The sequence below is a fragment of the Pomacea canaliculata genome, linkage group LG3 (genome assembly GCF_003073045.1).
Source record: "Pomacea canaliculata isolate SZHN2017 linkage group LG3, ASM307304v1, whole genome shotgun sequence".
In the NCBI taxonomy this organism is placed as follows: Eukaryota; Metazoa; Mollusca; class Gastropoda; order Architaenioglossa; family Ampullariidae; genus Pomacea; species Pomacea canaliculata.
Genome location: NC_037592.1, coordinates 26811564 through 26834442, shown reverse-complemented (window position 1 = coordinate 26834442; position 22879 = coordinate 26811564). Strand labels below are relative to the sequence as shown.

At 41.6% G+C, this 22879-nt stretch overlaps 1 protein-coding gene across 1 annotated transcript in view; it reads left to right on the top strand.

Moving 5' to 3' along the window:
* The window catches only part of LOC112560423, a 48259-nt gene extending 26502 nt beyond the window's left edge, over positions 1–21757 (top strand). The window contains exons 4-6 of the mRNA XM_025232280.1: positions 20647–20818; positions 21150–21209; positions 21579–21757. Of these exons, the coding sequence (XP_025088065.1) occupies positions 20647–20818; positions 21150–21209; positions 21579–21757 (411 nt within the window). The remainder of the gene's footprint in view (positions 1–20646; positions 20819–21149; positions 21210–21578) is intronic.
* The last annotated feature ends 1122 nt before the right edge of the window (positions 21758–22879 follow it).

Genomic DNA, 22879 nt, shown 5'->3' with positions numbered 1-22879 from the left:
GGAACAGAATGTGCCCAGAACTGCCGCGTGTTAAAACTGCTTTGAAAGGAAGGAGGAATAAGGCCTTTCCTCATGCAAATTATATTGCTCATGGCAGATGAACTAGCTCCGACAGCAGATTGAACAACCTGTGTTTCTAAGCTTCATTGAGAACGCAGTGAACTAATGCATTCACAAAAGAAGTAAAGGCTTGTAAAGTGTTTTGAAAAGTGGGTTAGTTTTGAAATCCATTTTTAAGCGGTCGTTTCCAAATTTGATGAATATTATCAGCGCTAATAGCAATATAGGAGGAATGCGAGCATATGCAAAATGCTGGAACAACTTAGAAGATCCTTTAAAACAATGTGCATGCTGGCAGCTAATGTTGTGCCCTTTGAGTAGATTGATGTCTGAAGCAATATCGCAACATTCTAATGAATATGGCAGGTTTTTTTGTTTCAATTTTCAAGCAACAATTTCAGCTTTAAAATATCCATTTTCTTAGTAAGAGGAGAGTATGAGGGCGGTTGTTTGTTTCATGTAAAGAAAAAACGAATAATAACATCACCTACACACACGCGCACGCATACACACACAAGCACGCACTCGCGTGCACACACACACCAACACACACACAACCACGCACGCACACTCTGACAAACATTGTTATTGTCATGATAACAAAATAAAATCAATACTTACTCTCAAGTTCGTTATTTTCAAGATCTCTCGGCAGCTACCTCGCTATCATTTCGTAACCAAGGTGATAACAATGTCTGCGCGTGAAGTGTGTCGGACATACAACAGTCTTGATCGTCTGTCACCGCCAGCCTGGAGGTTCCTGTGTCTGGAAGAAATGCGTTCCCGGGGTGCTGACTCTGGTCCTTATAGCTTATTATTCCTATCTCAACCCCTACAAAAAAGGTCAAAGGATGACAGGAACTGATGTCATCCGGGAAGGGGTCAACCTTTTAAGGAGCAGTACAAGGGAAATGTCAAAGGCAGCAAATGAGATCCAGACCCATCTCACACCAACCATCAGAACACTGGTGTGATTCCCAGCCTCATTGGAAATGTCAGTTGGAATCGTTTTTATTTCAAATCGAATTCACTGAAATGTCAAGCGTTTATTCTTTGTGTTTGTTGGGTGATTGGAGAGGGCAGTAACTGGGACTTGAGGTACAGTTCACTTTTTATTTTTCTTAGTGACTGGAGCTGTAAGGTCCGCTGTCTCGCGGTTAACGCCCTCAATGACTTCCAAGTAGATATAGTCGGTTCAAGCTCGGTGATTGAAATACTTCTTTTATCCGCCAACAGTTGCGGTCAATGATTTGCCAGGGAGAAAAGGTAAACCCCACCTTTGACTATTCCGATCGCTACTAGGCATTTTATCTTCCTTTCTACAGTAAAACCAGATAATACATTTTCAGATCGGTTTATAAATTAAGGTGAAATCTAAATTTTCTATTAATTTACAGTGCGGAAACGATAGCAAGCACTGTCTATAAATACCAAGCCATGGATAATGCATCTTTCCAGAAACCAATTAACAAAGACAGAAATAGCGGAAGAAAGATGTCTAAATCAAACAAATGGACAAAAAAATAAAGAAACAGGAAAGGAAAAAGAAGAAAATAACAGAATTAATTAGTTCACATTTTTTTACCATTTTATCTTCTTGAACTACATGTGTGATTTAAAGTGGTTAAAAAAAGAAATTAACAAAGTTCAATTTTAGCAGCGTAAGTCGCGTTTGCTAGCTTCAATTTTTTTTTTTTCATTCCATCAGATGAATAATATCCGGGTACTCTTATTTTACAACATTTGAACTTAATTACTTTTAGCTTCCGATGGCCGTTTATTTTGAAATTTGCCCATATGTCTGGAATAAGCCTGGAGGAAGCAAAAATACTTTACACCGGCTAACAGAGGAAAAGATTGTTCCAGCTGATATTCATTTTTCACCCAGCGGCATTTTCCATCCTGAATTGAACGCGACCTTTCTTAAAAGTTAACTAGAGGTTATTTTTTGCCACTGTCAGAGGCTGACAGATCCGATCCATTCAGTTGGCTACGTCTGTCTTCTAACAGCTTGCCTTAAGCCCAGCTTGGATAAAGGATCCCACCTGTAATACTTCAAAGGATTGTTGGACACGTTTCCGTGTCACTCACGATTCATCTACCGCCGCTGATTAGCTGAAAGTGTTTCACACGGTTGCCGCGGGTTCTGATCCACGCGATGTGGAGTCGACGCGACTCGCGTTAAACGGTTTATAATGGCGACCACTACTTGTCCGTCTGATGGCCCGTGCGATTACCTGCTGGAGCTCAACTCAAAATAAACCACTTTCAAGCTTAGCAGGACGAGGGAAAGGCTCAGGTGATCCTGTAAGCTTTTGCAAGGTCTGAACGCACGCGAAAGCTCTCACTCATGTCTTTGTCCTTGTCAACAAATGATTTCCTACTAGAGTGTTTTCATCTTCGACCATGTCCGTTGTTTGTGATTCTTCTTCCGACGGTTTTGTATCTTTGTCTCGGCTTGTGTTAGCATTTATGGTATCCATTTCGTCTGTTACCTTTATATTGGTTTATCGCTTTTGCTCAATTTGCTGAGTAATGACCACGATAGGACGAGGATTTGAATGGAAACACGTTTTAGCGAGAAAACAGTGGTGAGAGGTGAAATGTGACAAAAATGAGTTAGAATTTACTACTAGTTTATTTTAAAGTCTCGAAGGCTTGCAATTATTTTGTTCTCATTTTTGCGGTTGGAGTCATTTTTCGTTCTCGTATCTGAGAAATCGTGTTCAACAACAACATTACACCACGCACGAGCGGGGTCACCGGTTTGCCAAAAACATCTGAAGTGTAACATTACAACGCATGTGTCTTGACCCCGACCCTCTATATCCCTTCAATCTTCTATGTCTACAAAACCCACAGCTCATGACCCTCCCACATGCATTCACCTCCCTCCTCCCGAGAACCTTACCAGACTGTCACACACGCAATCCTATAGCAAACGACGACACATTCATTTCCAGCCTTCGAGGTCGCCGTATAGAGAAGGCAGCATTCCATCCTAACACTTCCGGTGACCTTGCTTCACACCGCACGTTCTCTCACGTCAAGAACCACACGCATCACCATGACAACAGGTCGTTCGTCATGACCATTCCGTATATCCTAACCCTCCGCTAACATTCACATCCACAAGGCGGATTTCCGAGCAAAAAGACAAAATATAGTGGGGCTCAAAAAAGAATGACCCCGCCGTTCCTCACACCTCATACTCCTTTATCTAAGACCTCTTTGACTCAACCTCTCAGGCTTAAGCCTCAGGGAAATGCCTGCCATCCAAAGCTAATCCCTCGCGCGGATTCATCCAAAGCCACCCCACGCAGAAAAGCTGTTTCACTACCTTTCAGAGATGGGATTCACTGGTCTAAGGACTCCAAGCGCCAAGTTCTAGTTTGGTTCTTTATCCAGGAGCTAAAACAATCGAGGTCTGTGACACCTGCTGGCTGGACCTGCATCTCCCTCCTCATATATCTCTCCAACTGGTCCCTTTCCTCAATCAAGCCCTTAAAAAAATCTTAAATGTTTGAAATCATATTGGCACTATAAAATTCTGGCATGAAAGGAAGAGGATTTGAACGTTCACAGCCGTTGCCTCGTTTTCGCTAAACGAACGGGACAAGCTGCAAGTGTTAACTAAACTGATCGAGATCCTTGGACACAAGTGCCTCAGAAGTTCAACTTCACTAACTTTGATACAGACACTGAGGAATGCACTCTTGCTGTGGTTTCAACTTTTTATTTTTTAAAAATCTGTCGGAAAACTGTTCGACGAAAGAAAAAAAAATATCAGTTAATAGCTTTTCCTAGAAGTTAAAAGTTCTTTCTAAATGCTAAGGAAATACGGGGATGCATGTATGGCAAGAAATATGTGACAACTTGAAAGTTCGCAAGTGTGTGAATTGAGAATGTGTATATTTGAGTTTTAGTATTTACTTTTATTTTTTTTTTTTTTTTTTTACTGATTTCAGGCTTATGCAAAGATTAGATTTTGTGAACGGTCTTATGGTACGTCTGTTACTGAAAAATTGTTTTTAACAGTGTGGGATTGATTTAAGAGACACCAATACCATTTTAAATATAACATTTGCACTGCAAATGATGTAGTTTTTCTAACAAATTTTCTTTGCCATCAAGTCAGATTATCGTCATCCATAGGGTATCATTTAAATGGATGAGCATATTCCTGAAAATATTGTTCATGCTTCCCTCTTAACATATAGTAAACGGCTAAAACTGCTTGTTCTGTACGACTATGATGTTAATCCCTTGCCCGATTTTTGCCGTCAAATTCAAAGTCCAAGCAATAATGTTAACTTGCACACTTTTTCTTGAATGCTCCACCATCAAAGCACTTTAATTCTCTTCCTGAGAAGCAATGTATAGCTTCTGAATAGACTTCTTATGCGCACATAAATGGAGGACAGTGTTGTGTTGCTAGGCAGGCATTACAGCCAAACAAATAATTGTTGCCTGCTCTATCTTTCGCCTATGTTGGAAAGTCTTTCTCTTTTTACAGTTAATCGTTTAGAATCTTACAAAATATATAATTAAAGATAAGAAAAACAGAAAGAAATTACGTCGTTTGTAGTTTTTTTTTTTTTTTTTAATAATATCTCTAACTCATGCAGTGGGTTCAGAGGCGACCTTCCTCAGAGAACGCGAAATATTCAAGGGAATGCACTCGTCTACTACTCCACGAAGACAAAGAAGTAGTTATCTCCCTTTTCCCATCGACTGCACCTGTGCGGTAACTGTTGATTCTTGCGGGTTTGTTTATGGACGCGCTCGCTCTCTCTCTTACCTCACTTCTTATTCTAATATGTCGTACAAATTGCGCAAAATTGGTGTTTGTATCAACAATCATCGTTACTTTTAACTTTTAATTATTGTAATTCAAGTTGTATACTAACGATCCGAAACTAATATTATTAATTATTGTTAATAAACCGTTTGAAGCTGATCGATATGCCGCCACTTTGGTTCTCGTAAGGCGATATTGTCCAGCACTAAGAATACACTGCCAATGTGATGTCCATTGCCAATGTGATTTTGGAAAATGTCGACCTTTTTTTTAAATGTGTGTGAGAGATAGAGTGTGTGTGTTCTTAGATTTTGTGTGTGTTCTTAGATACAGAATTCTTGATTTCAAAAATGAGGAGAAAGATGTCACTCTGTTCGTGCTTCATGCTGGTTTAAATGGCACTACAAGTAGTAAGACGCTGTACATAGTGGACTCTATTAAAGTGAGCTCGCCGGGACTATTTAGTAGTTTCAGATCAGCTTGTTTTATGTCGTTTTGCTTGTAGTCTCCCTGATAACAGCCTCTGGCCATCAGTAATCTCTCTCTTTCTCATTCTCCACACACACACGCACACCTCATTCTCATCTTGACATTTCATACTGAATTGTCGACGACGACGACGACGACGACGACAACGATGATGATGAGGAGGAGGATTGATGGTGATTGATGATGATGGATGATGGTGATGGATGGTGATCTACAAAGTGTGGCTGCTAAAAAAGCAAAAGAAAAAACACTGAGCTTTCTCTATAAACAAAACCAGTCTCATCGCCTCTCTCATCTCTCAATTTTCCCTAAGTGGAGCTCACTCAACTCTCTCGCTGCACGGCACATGAACGTGACAAAATCAATAAGAACCACTTTCTTCTCTCAGTCATTTACCCTATTAAGGCACGACATCGCGACTTAATAACGCTTTGCGTCAACCATTAGACTAAACACGGAGGTAGGTGCACACGTTTCAAGAATTGAAAAACTTAACCTCCGCAAAATGGCAGGTGGGCGATTTCTGATGACGTCGCTTCTATATTTAGAAGCTTTGCACTGCGCTCGGTTAACGCCAGTAAATTTGGGCGTCAGCTAACATGTTCACAGCTTCCTACCTTTAGAACAAAGCATAAGAACAGTCCTTATCATGTGCAGCTATAGATAGAGATGAGTTGTTATTTATCGTTTGTCTGACGAACGCGCGCGCGTTAGTGACCTATGACCTCAATCGTTGCCGGTCTGTGTACACGTCAAACATTGCCGTTCCCGGCGGCGCTCGGCTGCAGCAGCCTGCAGGGCGTCAACTGCAACATCTGTCAAGAATCTGCTTTGTGTCAGATGGTCTGTGAGAGCTTTTCTCTGATGATTGCGTACACTGATTTCACACTCGACCAGTGTGTGCCTGTGTGCGTTTGTTCGTTCGTGCGTGCGTGAGTTCGTGCGTTCGTGTGAGAGAGAGAGAGACCACAGGTGTTACAACAACAGTAATTTCACTCCCATTTCTTCTAAAACTTGGAAGTAGCCGACATTGGGTAGTCGACATGTACGCCGAGAGTCCATTTTGAATAGTCGGGTCAACCTTTTCTTTGGGTGTGTTTGTTTGATAGCCTCCTTGCATGTTGTTCTGCATCGACCAGATTAATCTTTGAGGTTTTTTTTCATTTTAAAACCGAAACTGATATAGCTGTTTAATTACGTAACATGGGGATATATTTTTTCACGCAAACAGCCGTGGTTATGGATTAACTTAGATGACTTCCTCAATTCCCCTCTCCCTATAAAGAAGTCAATTTTTTAATGAACACATGGGCTATATGAAAGATACTTTGCTGATTAATTAAATTTCTTTCTCTTTAATTATTTGAAGAGGTTCTAAAAGCTTACTACTGCCTGTTTTATTATACTTTATACTGTTTTCTCTCTAATTCTGTACCTTCACAATTTTTGTACCAGATATTTGACCGCGAGAACTAAGGGCTAATACAAGTAATATACCTTCAAGAATACCAAGATCGTGCATGACTCAGATCATGCAACTGCAATCTATAAATAGAATAAGCAGGTTATTGTCACGATTCTATTACTTATACATGCGCTCGTGAGTTTCGGTGACTGAAGAAAATATCACTAGTGCAAAGCATAACTAGATAAATAAGACATGAACACTCATGGGCTTGCAGATACCTCTTTTTTTTCTTTGGCAAAGTACAGCCGCAGATTTTATTACCCAGCTCAATGTGAGACACACGGACAGTTGTTGAGCATAAATAAATATACTTTTACAAAGTGTAAAGTGCATCTGTCGGCTCTCTCACATCAAAGGACACCTTTATATATCATGAGGGTAAAAAAAAAATGTGACACTTTATGGTCAGTCTATTAGGCAATGCTAATGTATGCTTTTAGTGACAATCACGTTTTACCTGCGCGTGCATTTTTATGTGATGTAAGTAGCCCTGTAATAATCGTGGAACAAGGTTGCCTCGTAAAATAGAACAAGTCTGTTCTGTTCGGCCTTCTCAATGTCTTGTTATTGGTGCTACGACCTTCGTGGCGCAATTGTTGTTTGTTGTTTTATTGCTATTTTTTAACTTCTGATTTTTCTTTTACTTGTGAGATTGGTTTTGTTTGCAGGGTTAACTAGGACGGACGTGCAATGAGTGTATTTCACACGCTTTTCAGTGAAGTTGTTCTGATTCTTAAGGTCCTACTTGGGTTTTTTTTTCTGTAAGCTCGTAACTGTCTTTATTTACTACACCTAAGACAAAGAATGGACAAATAACCTCAGAACCTGAAACTTTTATAACCTGATGACACGATCAACAAGGTGAGAAAGGGCGAGGGAGAAAGACAGAAATAAACCAATTGTGATGTAAAACACCGGTTTCGCAAAACATAATTAGAAGTGAATGTAAAAAGAGATTTTCTTTACTAGCAACAGACATCCGTTTAACTATTCTGTCTTGTTAAAATTGCTCAATGCCGATACTGTATTTAGATTTTATTGACACGACAAAAGGCTGAGTGGGAGGGAGAGAAAGAACGTAGGAGCCACCGGTAAGCCAGCAGTCTGAACACCGAGATCTCCAAGCAATACTATATTTCGCAACATCCTGTTTTCTTCTTTTTTCTGTATGAACTCTTCTGGCTATTCTTTCTCCACTTACTCCTCTTTTTTGGTAAACATGTGTGTTGATATGTGAGCACGTATCTAAGCAAGCGTGTGCGTGCATTTGGTTCTCAATGCATTAAAGAGGGAAAGAAAGGAAGGAAGGAACGGAAAGGAAGAGAAAGAAAGAAAAAGGAAGAAAAAAAGGAAGTAAGAATGGAAAAAAGAAAGAGAGAGAGCGGGTGAATATTCTCTCACAGAATCGATATCGTTACTGGTCTTGAATTTGTTGTTTTCCACAGCGCAGGAAGCACAACATTGTCCTTGTGCGACGTTGCAGTCATCATGCCCTCTGTTCAACTTTTTCTAAACAGAGTTTGATAATGATGCATTTCAACTGGCTTATACGATTTTTAAAATATTCAAGCAATTCATAAATTTTTTTTGATTATGGGTATCCCTTTCCCTCTATATCTTTCATTTGTCTTGTCCAAAAAAGAAAAATGTTATCAAAGTAGTGGAGAAAGATATTGCTGTCGTTGTTACGAGAGCCTTCTGGGATTGTCCGTATGAAAACGTCTCCCGAGTTTTGAAAAAAAAAGAAAAAGACTCCTAATTGGTTGTCTGCCGTTGTCTCCAAAAAGAAGACAACTGGTATCCAGGGTTACGGGCGCTGCGAGCACAGCACATGTAGCACGACAGTGGACTTGGAGGTGTCAGGTGTATTGTTCACTTATTTCCCTCGTCGTTTGACTGCCGCTGCTGTTGGCTGCAATGACCATGTATGTGCTGCAGGTCGGACGCATTGTCTGGTCTGTGTGCCGCACAGCTCACTGCTGCTACAGGATTCTCTCCTTCCCACCCTACCCCTCACCCCTCCCACCGCCGCGTGGCACCAGAAGACCAGAACGCAAGAACTGGAACACATGCGCCAAACCACGTGATGTGATCATGGCTGAAGCCAGGACTGAGGAACATTTGTAGACTTGCAGGAGTCCAGGGGAAAATATAAAAGAAACAGAGAAATATGGTGTCAAGAATTAATTCGTAACATCACATCGGTGAAGGAGACAAATGATATTTCCTGGACAACCATTTAAATTAGAATTTTTTTCCTGAAAGCTAAGATCATCGAGTCTACAGTGTCTACATTCACTGAGATATTTTGTGAGAAGAGCAGGTGTTTGATATCTTATTTAATCTGTTTCATTCTTCTACATCCCATTATTCACGGAAAATCCTCTTCTGTAATTTAGTTCTCGACAAGAATTTATTTTTCCTGAAGAGATCGCAGGATGTTCAATCTGCTCCTTTGCATGTTACTATTTTGCATAATGGTTTAGCGTTTAGTGTTCAAGAAAGCACATCGTGGTGCATCAACTCTTCACCAAACTAACACAGCTTCAAACCAGTTTGAACTTCTAGTCACTTGCTGATAAAGCCAAGCGAACTTGTTCTCGGTTAGTCTCAAATAAATGTCGTGAAACATGAAGGGGATTGGAGGTCGAGCATCTTTTTTGCGCGTGCATGGACAGCAAGAGAGTGTCTTCCATAGCCAGCTCTCCCCCGTGTCTCCAACCGATGGTCATAGGTCACTGTCAAGCTGCAGCTCACAGGTAACACTTTCTGTCCTTTAAAAAAAAATTGCTGTTTTTTAGTCCATCTTGAAGACGTGTTTGTAACTTGTTGTCTTGAGCTGTTTTTGTTTGTGTTCTGTTCGCTTTCCAATACTTGCCTGTTCTGTTGTCCTCTGGTATGGCTGTTACTGCTGACACGGTGTAAACGACAGCCAACCTGTCCTATTGTCGGTTGACTGTGAGGTGATGAACGGTCAGACCAGTAACTATGGGTATTTGTGCTGTTAAGAATAGCATACGTGCTTGATAGCCTGTTTCCTTGTGTTTGTGTGTCTGTCTGTGTCTTAGTACTAATGTCTACTTGTCTTCGTGCTTGAGAGATGAATAATTCTAATCCACTTTGTGCCATCTTTACCATCTTCGTAAACTGCTCATTTCTAAACTCATGCACGAAAAAGTATGAAGTAATTATTTTTTTTATAAAGATTCATGCAATAGTTAAAACTTATGCGTTCACCTCAATTATTTTTTCCGCACCTTCGGCAATAATCAGATAATATAATCTGAAGGCATTTATGCATTGCTCAGCCATTCTGTCTTTAATTATGTGTCTGTCATTACCTCTTTTTTCGATGAAGAGACTTATAGTGTGTGTCTGGAGGTGGAGTCTCGTCCATCAATCAAAGCAAACAAAATGATCAAGTATCCCGCGCGTGTTCAAACGGAACTGCTTGCGTGTGCTTCGACAGTTTCCCACGTTTTCCACATTAAAAAAAAACTATATTACTCGACAAAAAATAATTAATAGTATTACGTGAGAGGCAAAAGCAATAATGATAAGTGCACGAGAAATATTTTTTGCTTCAGTCAGGGGTCGCGTGATCGCAGATGAGGGCTATTAGCACAGATACCCAGCGGGGCCCGTAGTCATGGAGCGAGGGTAGTCTGTGTTCCGGGTATATCAAGGATAAACACCTTGTCTCCGTAGTTAAGAAGCGGTGTCCACATTTTTGCAAATGTTGTCTGATCCTCTGGATCATAGTTATAAAGCAGTGGCAATGATTCCCTAGGTAGATGTAACATAACATTTACAAGGTTTGGACATCCCTCGTTACTACAAAGACATAAGCTTTTGCTCATGGGTAAAACTTACTTTCCCTTTATGAATACGGCACCTAGTTGCTAATGGATGGATTACACATAGAAGTCAGCAGCTAAAATATAAAACAGAAGCAGTTTAGATGATTAGTTCCAATCGTCAGGGAAGTGGCATGAACCTGTCTCCTGACGGCATGAGGTCAATGGAGAGAGAACCAAACTCTCGTCATGTATTTTCAGCTTCTGGTATTGGCAACAGGTGCTGGTGCCATCTTCAACATGTTGTCTGGCAGACTGTGACTAGTAGTCAGAATCAAGCAGTCTAGTCTGCATACTGGTTATTCATCAATACACGGAAACCTGTCCAGAGAAATCAATCGACTTTAAGGAGGGAATGAGCGGAAGTGACGTCGAACTTGAGACGTTAGTTCTCCTCAACGTTTTCAGGGCTGAATGGTTTTTATCGGGATGACCCAGACACTAGGTTTGAAATGACGAATAGAGAAGTTCTTCATATGCTGGAGCTTCACACTCCTCTACATGTATGTGCGTCTGTGTGTGCGTGTGTGTGCAACCATGATACGAGCTTGACATATTCATTGCTGTGCGGCACGAGAGCACTTAAGGGGAGAGAACCAACACGTCCTTTCAGTAACCTTTGTCCGAAAGACTTTAAAACAAAGTGTCAAAGTGTGACAGAAGAGCAAAGCATTCATTTCTGTCGGGGAAGTGGAGGAAGTGGAGGAGGGAGCTTTCTTTCCAATCTCGCTCTAGACCTGTTCTTTTTTTTTTTTTTCTTGTTTGTCTCTCTCTCATTCGTTTTTGGATTTTTTAAAAATTTTGCGCAGCACTGCTGTGTCCTTCCTGTGGACAACATTCATTAGACGGAAGCAGGTTCCTTGTCAGAAACGTTCGTCACTAAATCAACCCTCATCTAGCTTCTCCCTGAAAATGTCAGTTTGAAGAATTTCATAGACGAAATGACACCTCTCTACCGCACGTTCTTAGTCACATAAGGGGTACATCACATCCGTCAACCTTTATGTACATAGAATATCATACTAAGGGCAAAGGTCGTGATATCATAGATGCAGGTAGCTATGAAGGATGTAGATGAGATATTTGGCTTTTACTAGTGTTTAATACGAGAAACAGAACATACTGAAGTGTAACTATCATGCAGAGGATTCTTCGAACTAATTTCAAAGTACGGCTTCTCTCTTTTTTTTAATCTGTCGCAGAAAAAATGCAGTAATGGCTTTAACAAGCTTTTCCACGTGCAAAATCGCAGGCTCAGTCAAAGTACTGTTAGTTTTATTGGCGGGGAGGGACAGACACATGGTGTGTGTAATCTAAACACCTGGAGTATGGCCCCGTCGATACCCAGCTGCTGTGTTCGTCCTCTCTGTTCGTGTCGATTGGCAGTTTAAGTAAGATGCAGGGAGACAAGTGATGACAGACAACACAAGAGGAGCCAACTCTCCTACGGTGAAGACAATTGTGTTGAAAGAGTCGATTCAGCATCGTCCCGGGGCAGGTAAACGCTAGGTCTAGTAAACTGCAGTCTTAATGATTGCTTAAAACTCAGGGTACGACACTATTTCCACAAATAAACCCTCCATGCAATTATTTATGAAGATACACACCTACAAACATCACTAAGCGCAGGAAAAGGTCAAACTCGTAGCCACGTTTGTACACATAGTCCTTATTAGTTTATATTCTCAAGAAATGTTTAAAATTAATTTAGGCTTCCAACTTTATCTGGCTGTAGTTTTGACAAAATTAAATGTATCCATGTGCAGTCTTGATGTCTGTGTCGTTGACCTCTCTCTAATGAAAGGGAAAGATATTCACCAATATTTGGGAAATAGCCGTTTGGTAGTCATTTAACCAGTCATTAAATCCGATATTGCACCCCACTAAACCTTTAACCCCTCCATGGCTACGCATCCAATGTTGCGAGTTAAGCAAGTAAACTAAGTCAACGGGACAGGTTTCGTGCTACACCTGAACAACAGACATCTGAAGCAAAGCTCAGTGCTTTGAGAAAACTCTTTGCCTTATGGTCAGACACCAGAGGCAGTAGTCATGAAGCAAGGGTAAGTCGTTGCCCTGGGGAACACAAGGACAAGCATCTTGTCTCCGAGTTAGAAAGTGGTATCTGGACAAGAAAATATTGTTTTTACCCCTAGAGCAGTAGTTCAAAAGATGTCCCGAAGTAAATAAACATGAAGCAATGAAAGAGGGATCTGGACACCGCTTTATAACTTCGGAAACAAGACGCATTGAGATCGCGATTTTTTTCCCTGCGAAAACGATTTACTCTCGCTTCATGACTGCGACCCCAGGGATGTAACCTATGACGCAGGACAATTTTGCCGGACGACAGAAAAGTGTCATGTGACTAGCGAGCAATCCGTGTGACATGAAGCATGCGCCTCTATTCGTTCTTCTCGGATTTCAGCAAATACGAAAAACATGCTAGTCCTGTATCATGTTTCAGAATATTTTACATATTCCCCTGGCCATAGTGCTTTACGCGTATGACTCCAGGTGTGTTTAATGCATCCAGGTGTGTTTAGTACATCCAGGTGTGTTTAATGAGTGCAGCGTTGTGCTAAATGTGCGAGGTTAACAGTCGCTAGGATTGAGTTTAAAGAATCCTTCCTATCTGCCAGACTCTGAATAACTACTCCCTCAACCACCACAAACAAGTAGACCAGCATCGTCGCCAGTTTTCGTCACGATTGTCCATGTACTAATCGTATAGTTCCAACTCTCCTGTTACTGCAGCCTCGACAACCTGTGTGTCCGTTGGTATTTTCATAACGTCCCTGGATTTGTTTTTAATCTTCCTAGTGATGTTTCTTGAGAATAAGGGTGTGGATGGGAAATGGAATTCAAAAAGATTTTGGGAAAGTTCAATTTGAACTAAACTCAGCCAAACTCTTTTACTGAAGTTGAGTAAAATATTCGCATAAGCCTTGAAACTCTCTCACACAGTACTAAGGTCTTGTTAGAGCGTTGAGCTCAGACTTCAGGCCTGTGTGCAGTTGACTTTCAACTCACACCTATGTCCGAGCTGTAAAAAAAAAAAAACACTCAATGCATGTATAAAAAGGTTTTATTGAATGCAAATTCAGAATTTTTGTTTGTGCTTTTTTTTTTTTTGCTCACAATAAGACTTATCTACAACATTCTGTGTGTGTGTGTGTGCATATATATATTTTCTCATTCAGTTCACATCTTTTTAACTTCTCCTATTTTGCCACTTAAAGATAAAATGGAGTTATCGTCAAAAAAAAAAAAGCGGAAGAAATAGTCGGTTGTCCCCCCTTATCGATGCGGCAGCTGGCTTTGTGACGGCCCTTGTCACATGTTAGACTAGTCGATAAAACCCCCCTCTCCCCTTCTCCCTCCCTCTCCCTCCCTCTCTCTCTCTCTAGTGTTTACAGGTGTACACAGGACGTACACTTACAACGCTTGTTAATGCCACGACCACGCGCATACCACGTGACACGGATGACTTGCACGCGACCTTGGAATTTATTTCTTCCCCACATGTTCACCTTCCATAATGCGACTTCACGTGAAACAAGTGAGAACCAAACGTGCAGAGACATTTTTTTCCGTTTTCTTTCCTTTCTGCCAATTTCCCAAATGTAAGGTCTACACACAGTAACCCTGCTTGAGAACAGAAGGTTGGGACAACAAGAACACAGAGATCGACTGACGAACAACCTCCTTCTCTCCATCCATCTAACTTTTGCCGTCCACTGCATGCTCGGCTGACTTTTCTGTCGACGTGTGGTTGGCATTTCAGTCGTCACGCCCGTGAGATGACATTAACATCAAGCAGCAGATAGGATTGGTGAGACATGTGGCTGACAGTCTCCACCAAGACACCGAGCAGGTGACGTACGCTCGATCTCAGCAGCTGGGTGACGTGCGATCGATTTCACCACAGCGGTGACGTGTCCCTTCTCCTCATTAATTGGGATCGCAACACGATGACTACAATGTAATGATGTGGTGCTCTCTTTGACAACGACGATGAGCGGCGACAATGCGAACGGAAGGGAAATCTACTCCAGCACCTGAAGTGGCCAGCGGTCGGCCTCCCTTGAGAGTGAGTTTTCCTCCATAACGGTTTGTTTTTGATTTTCGCCTTTCTTAAGGCCTGCGGTTATTTTTGCTTTATTTCTCTTTCACTGTCGATCCCTGCCATTGTGCCTCTTTTCATGTTCTCGTGTTACTGCCTTGGCCTTGTCATCTGGGGACAGAGTCTCGTTACCTGTGCATCTTTCTTTTTCCCATGATGTCCATCAGCCGTTTCTGTCCGTGAGCAATAGGTTGGACTGGTTACTCATCCATGTTTATAGAGCTAGTAGGGTGCCATTTTTTTTATTTCTGGCTAAGCTCAGTGCAAGATGCTGTTGACCGAAATCGTAGTGAAGCCAATGAGAGGACTGGTGTCATATGGTACAATCGTGACGTCAAGTTGTGACTGTTCTGTTCATGGAGATGTAGAGTTTGTAGGCATGTATTTCGAGAACGGAATCGTCGTACTCATCTAGCTCTTTGTAAAGAGTAAGCTGCATAGTTTTACCCAGTCCTTACAAAAAATATTGCACACCACTATACATTTAAGGCGACGTGTAACCATCTCAAAGTGGCTTGTAAAATTATTTTTCCTCTTTGACCAGTTTTGTAACACGAATTTTGTTCTCTTTAAACTATTACTTAGAATGACCCAAAAGTGTAGACAAGTCCATCTAGGTAAACGTTACAACGACTTTTTTAGCAGAATGTTTTCGTGTAACCGGCGACGCGCACGTGACAGTGCATTTGCTCAGAGCAGATCAAAATAAAATGGAGGCATACACAGGTTTTGGAATGAAGTGAGAGATACAAATTACGGTGGTGCCTTCCTCCATACAAATCCCTCATTGACACAATCACAGAAAATAAACATTAAGAATAAGCATGCTGCAGGGCAAAGTACACCGACCAAAACACAGTCCATGACCAAATGACAGACGAGACAAACATGTTGCTGGCAAATGTCAGGAGGCGACGACAAAGGACGAGGACTGATGGCCCCGCCAGCTTGACCCACACACAACACCACACTCTGCTTTATTTGTAAGATGGCCACTCATGTTTAAAATGTAATAAAGGTTAATTAAAAAACAGTAAGTACTTCAGTTATTTTAAACAGTAGGAAATTATTTTGCGGTAATCTTGTTTCCGTTATAAAAGTTGTTTTATTTTGACTCCCCGGAACATACAAAAAAGCGTTAAACAGTGGATGTTTTTTTTTTTAAGATGCAGCCTGTCCTCTAAATATGACCCTGTGAGGACTTGACAATAAAAAATGGAGTTATAGATGTCAATAAAAATGGGGATTGGTAGATAACATGTTTCAATTTTAGACAGTAAGTACTCTGAGTTATTTTAAACACTAGTAAAGGGAATACTCGGTTAAGAATAAAGATAGCTCGCTACATCGTGTTTCGCACTGATAAAGGTAGACAGGCCGTATATCGGAACCTGCAGTCTAGATACCTCGGATATAACTTATACATCCTCGGTCACTGGGTATCATGTTAATAGCTCTTCCCAGTCCCTTGATACTCGTCCTCGGTCTCTGGCTGAGTGCACTTAGGTACTTGCAAAGAAATTATTTTGCTATGAATGTTCTCTGGTGTCGTATTCATGTTTTATTTTAAAGTGCGTCAGATTCTCTAGTCAAAGACTATTAGTCCACACTATTACCATTTCCTCGTTTTGTTTATTTTGTTGACTTATTTCTCGCCTAAAATAACAAGTGACTGAAGACACAAGCCTGGGATGAACCAGGGGTGAGTATAGGCTACATCGTATCAAGGCGTCTCTGACATTAATGTCTCTTTTTTTTCCTGTTAGCAACATTTTGACTTACACACCAATAAACTTTCAAAATCTACAGCACAAGCCTTTCGAAAAATAAAAATTCAACACCGATAACTGGTCTTCTCTACACCTTCCATGACAGTAGATGTCGCTCGTAGAACATTAAAGCGATGTGAAGGTCTCGGTCCGTCTGCAACCTTTGTTATTAGTGTACAGAGCTATTCTCCGGGTGTGCCCTGCCTTATCACCGACAGTGCACACACCCTTGTTCACAGCGGGTACCCAGGGAAGCCTCGTATTGATTGTCAAGCTACAGTCTGGGGTCAGCAGCACTGACATTCATCCTGGACCACCCCGGGGTCGGGGACTGGGGCAAAGTTTAGCATGGTGACTGCCAGAACTAAGAGATGAAAGTCCCATACTGCTACAGAATCGTACAGCTAAAACATAACTTCGGTTTGGATGAAAGACTATTGAGTCTCGGGAACATAAATATATGCCAGAACGAATATGAGGCTATTAACCCTGGTCTGAAGTTTAAAAAAAAAAGAAAGAAAGAAATGGTGATGCGACCTTTTACAGAATGATTTTTGATGAACACAAGCACCACTCCACATCTTGTTAATTCTTCCAAAAAAGGTACTGAAATGATGTTGACTATTACATCTTATTGATAGGTGTGTGAGTGTGAGATGTGTTAGAGAGAGAGAGCATGCACAGTGTGAGTGTGTGTGCCTGCGTGCGTGCGTGCCTTACACGGGGAATCTCCCCAGACTTGGTCCCTCGACAGCTCCTGAGACCGCTAGACCCATCACACATAGAACTTTTAATACGATAATAGAGACTGATCTTCGAAGAATGTTCGTTTGGGGACAACAAAAACCCTCAGTCCAACTTTCTACATTATTTCTGCTTGTCTGACCTCTCGTGTGCTTGTGCGTGCGTGCGCGCGCGTACGTGTGCATGTTTATGTTTTATCCACTGATCTCTATTTCTCTCACTCACACACTCTCTCTCTCTCACTCATGCACGCTCACGCTCACGCGCACATGGAAACACATGCACAAAGTAACAAAATTATGCACGTGCACATTTCTCATCTTCGTGCATTCGTCCTCATAAAGGTGAAGGTCTCTCGTCTTTCCTACTTCGTTCAACTTTCTTTCTTCTTTCGACCTATATCTCGTTCTTGCCGTTGCAAAAAAAAATATAATAAATTCTCGGAATTTTAAACGAGAAGGCGTGGTAGACTTCAGAGCCGAGCAGCTGTGAGAAGGATGCTCTGTCAAGGCAGGGAACCGACGCCTCCTCTGAGGCTCCTGGCGGCCAGCAAAACGATAAATGTCAGATATCGCACAGATGAGCAATGGGACCTGACCTCTTTTTGATCAACTTTGTTACATTATTCTTATCACAGAAATGCACACACTACAGACAATTGTTTTATTCACTGGATACACGCCATGATTACGACAGGCAACACTCGATCTTCGTTAGCTTTTTATTTTTTTTTTAATTGGTAGTAGATAAATGAGATTGCCAACACATGGTCCTAGCATTTGACAATAGACAATATGGGTTTATTATTTGTTAATATTGCTGTAAAAATTGTCTGTATAGCTATATAATGATTGTCTACTACATAACATTTGTCTACCAAAGTTCGTTGTCGTTCACTGGGCTTGTCCACGTCTTAAAGGACTTTTTATCGTTGTTATAGGGGTGGGGAAGGTGGGAAGGAATATTGCTGGAAATATCGCTTTTTGTCCTTAATGCACTTACCCTTCTTTGTTCCTCCTCAATCGTCTCTCATTTCTTCCTGCAGCTGTTCATTATTCACGGAAAAAGTCTAAACTTCTCCTGTTTACTGTGCATAGCACCAGTAACACTGCCATTATTTTGTCAGAATTTGATTAAATATTATTTGCCTTTATTGGGGTAATTTTCTTAACAGCTCCGATTAGACAGAAAAGAGGAGGTTTTTTTTTTTGTTGAATTGTTGGAATTGTTGTTGGAACGAGCATCCTTACTTCGCCTACATGACCAGAATTTACTTCACACGGCGGTTGAAAATCTGTGCCTGCCATGATAATCATTCGATTGTTGATGTAAATCAGACAAATAAAAATAAAAGTTCAGTCGCATGCATATAAAAGTCGCGTGCACATAATAAGACTTGATCGTGAAATTCGTGCCGCAGCAACATTTTGCTTTCTGAATCACTAAAGACCGAATCAGCGATATAGATATACGATAATGTCTGATGGGAAACTGGTGTCACAGTCCACACAACTGTCGGTTATCAGCGACAGTCGTCGCCTGAGCCGGTTTATCGGTGATAACAGATGTCACGTCAAAGTCGATGCTGAGCGATAACGGCTGGGGTAAGGCTCTTGAAGTATTTATCTGCGGTTACAGACATCTGACGATAGGAGATAATTCCCATGGGGCGAACATTTCAGACAAAACTGGAAAACTAGACAGACGAAAGGAGACAGTTGAGAGACGATTCCGTGGTTATCGCATCACGGCAGACCTCGTGCCTCCAGGATGCCTGCAACTTTGACAGACGGCGCGAACCAACAGGAAGCAGCTGATAGGGCCAGCAATCCCTGAATGCATGACAGAAGATGAAAATCTGAAAAAGAGACGAATGATCACTGCCTGCAGCTGATAAAATTTAACCCAACAAAACCTGCAACGATCCGCGTTGACCGGCCCCGAATTTGGGGGGACACCCGTAGGACACGGGGCTACAACAGGGGGGAGAGGTTCCTGCATCACAATTATCACACATCATCGTGATGATAGTCCAGTCAGGGCTACCTGCAACTTATTGTAGTTAGCATAGAGTTTGCAATTATTGCAGTTTACATGGAATTTGCATTTATTGTAGTTAGCATAGAGTTTGCAATTATTGTAGCTAAAATGGAGTTTGCAATTATTGTAGTTAGCATGGAGTTTGCAATTATTGTAGTTAGCATGGAGTTTGCACTTATAGTAGCTAGCATGGAGTTTGCAATTATTGTAGTTAGCATGGAGTTTGCAATTATTGTAGCTAAAATGGAGTTTCCAACAGTAGATTTGCCCCGTCTGGTAGCATGTATCTTACTGTAGCCTCCAAGGAGAAACGCCGGGTATTTTCGCGCTAGTCAAATCGTTTTGCTTTTCTTGTAGTTATCGAACGGATAAACATCAGTCTGCCTGGTATCTAGGTTGTTGAGAAATTTCATGTTGTCATTGAATGGAGAGATGATGATTTAGCGGGACCTTTAGCTTGGGAAAGGCGAGTCAGGCTATGAAATTGCAGAAATGGCGGAAGTCTGTGTAACGATGATCGATTGCGATTGGAGGGCAACGGTGTTGCGGCATGTGACCAGGAGAGGTTTGTTTTCATCTGTGTTGTATTCGGATACACAAGAGCTGTGAGAGGATGGCTACAGGTCAAGGCCTTTCTACTCAATTGTCACCGCCTCATGAGTGGATGAGTGTGTGTGGTGAGCGCGTGCGTGCGTCAGAGATAACTCTCTGCATCATGTGCTGAGGTAAGTACATGAGAATAAACTGTGGTCAGAAATAGGATTACAAATATTCAATAAAACAAAGTGCGATCATTATTTTTTTTTTTCGTTCACTTTCTCTCTCCCTCTTTCTCTGCCTCTGCCGGATCATGGCGCTGCTAGGAGAGCTTTTTTCAGCCAATTTTTTAGCTTGCGTCTGCTTCAGTTAACTCGGACCACCTGGGAATACTTCGTTATTCCAATGTTTTTTTTTTGGGACCTGAGAGCTGGAATGCAGAAGCGCTGATCAGAGGATATCTCAACATGATGCAGACGCCATTCTTTGACAGGGTTCGCTGTGATCCAATAGAATGCCATCTGGACAGAGGTGGATAACATCGTCATGTGATCTCAGGACTTCCGGTGTAATAAATGGTTTTTCACTTCAAGAGAAATGATATTGATGATAATGGGAATTTTTTTGTACTTTTGGCAGTAACATTGGCCAGTATGAACACTTAATTGAAACAATGACTTTTTTCTATTTTGAATGTGAATTTATGTGTATGCCTGCTTGCGCGCTTGTGCGTGCATGCCTTCTTGTGATCCCAGATAGTGGACGATGAGCGCAGCCTGTGTCGCAGCACTAGCGGACTGTCGGATGACAAGTTCCAGCAGACCGTGTCCTATGGTTCCATCCTCTACCAGCTGAAAGAAGTACAGGATGAGGCGGTTGATGTCTGTGACTTCCTCCAGAGGTTCTTCGAGATCACGTGGAACTCGCGTCAGTAGTTTGCCCTGGCCTCCTCCTCCTCCTTGTCTTTTCGTGTCTTCCTTTCAATGGATTAGGATATAAATGAATGAGAAGACAGACAGACAGATGCACGGGCGGAAGGACAGAGACTGACGGAAAACACGACGCAATGATTAGCCAATAGGATTGAGGATAGATGGAGAAATGAGTGTATAGGTACAAACTTGTATACATTACGTGGAATGTATAACACGTAAACAATTCGTAGCGAAACATTCTAGACATAACATTCATAAATAAATACATACATAGTATGATCACGGGATGATCAGTGATGATGACTTTAACATCTCTGTTTCAGTAACATTGACTGTGTTCATGTTATTGCTGTTGGGACTGCCTATCGCCATGATAGCTGTAGGTAAGTTGTTGTTTACCGCTACAGACGAACAGGCTACAAAATTTGTTTTTGTATTGTATTTTAATATATTCACACCACTGGCTTATTATTGTAGTCTAGAAAACAACGGTGCCGTTGGCTTGCCTAGTAAGCCTTGTAAGATGCATAATCTGATAGAGACCAGTAGACAATGGGTTGGGGATGTAGAGAATCCTTTAATAGTTTACTCCAGTTCTCACCTTGTCTTTTTCACCCTTCGTCTTATTTATTCCAGCCACGTTTTGTATGTATTTCCCTTTCGTTTTATATCTTTCGGTCTTATTCTTGTTTCAGCCCTTATCTTGTTCATTGCCTACCTCCTAATCGCTTTCCTTCTTCTTGTCGTTGCAGGCAGCTCGTACGATCACGAGTGTCCACGAGAGCCTCGCATTCCCATCTACCTGCTAGTGGGCGGGGCTTTGGGGCCATTGAGATCGTCATCATCTTGTGGCAGCAGAAGAAATCTCGGGACTTCACCTGCTCGGGCGATGACATTACCGAGGACGACGACGACTTCGACGACGGCATGATGTCCCGGAGCTGCCGATTCACTGGCTACATGCTGACGGCCTTCCTGGCAGTGTGGTTCGTGCTGGGCAACGTGTGGGTTCTGGCCATCTGGAAGCCCAACTTCCAGCAGCCTCTTCACGACCCACAGAACTGGTGCAACGAAATCGTTTTCTTCTTCGCCTTCTACCAGCTGGTGGCGGTGCATGGTCTGGTGGCCTTGGTTCTTCTCATACTCACCACTACGCTCATCGTCTTTACGTTAAAAAGACGTTTTCGACAATAGGACGTGATAGCCAAGACCTAACTAGGCTTCACCAAGACTCGTGGCAAAGACAAGAGCCTTACGAAAAGAAACTTTAAAGACAACCACTAAACAAGATCATTGACATTCCACTGAATGGAATAAGTTATGATGTTATGTTTATTTATCATATATTTTATATATTTCTCTAGCTTGGCACATTTTGCTCATAAAGCTCTGACCATAAGTGATATATATATAAACAGTTTTAAATCGTTAGTTCGCCACCCTTTTCCCACTCACCTCCTTTTCGCCTCACTTCCCTCAATGGCACCATTGTTATGGCTCATGAACCCTCTTTACATCGCCTCCCGCAACTCTTGCCCAACATTCGTGGAAGAGTAATGGCAAGATGAGTCGGGATTTTATTGTGTGCTGAATAGATTTTTCTGGAAAAACTTAACGAATTTTAGAATTAAGAATTTTAATTTGCGTTGCAATATAATTTTAGTGACTTCGAAGTGTTTTTGTCAGAAAGACACAAAGAATAGTGACATAGAAGGATCAAGATCTGGTAGTGGGATCTTTTCGATCCATTGGGTAGATAAATGATCAGAATAGCATATCTGGACATTTGAACTCTGACATCCGAACTGTCTGAAAGGAAAAAGTGATTTTATCGTTTGCATGGGGGTTGTGTAAATGCAGAAGTCGATGTTTAATCGTTTTCTCCATCCTTGTACGCATATCATGTTAAAACAAAATATCTACTTGACGCTGAGTAAAAATCAAAAGGATCATGTGACATATTGTTATACTTCAGTGTTGTACTCCTGTCTGTGTCCACTACTACAAAGTGACATCATGTTTTAAGGCAGGTAGCAGTGGGGTAGTGAGAGGC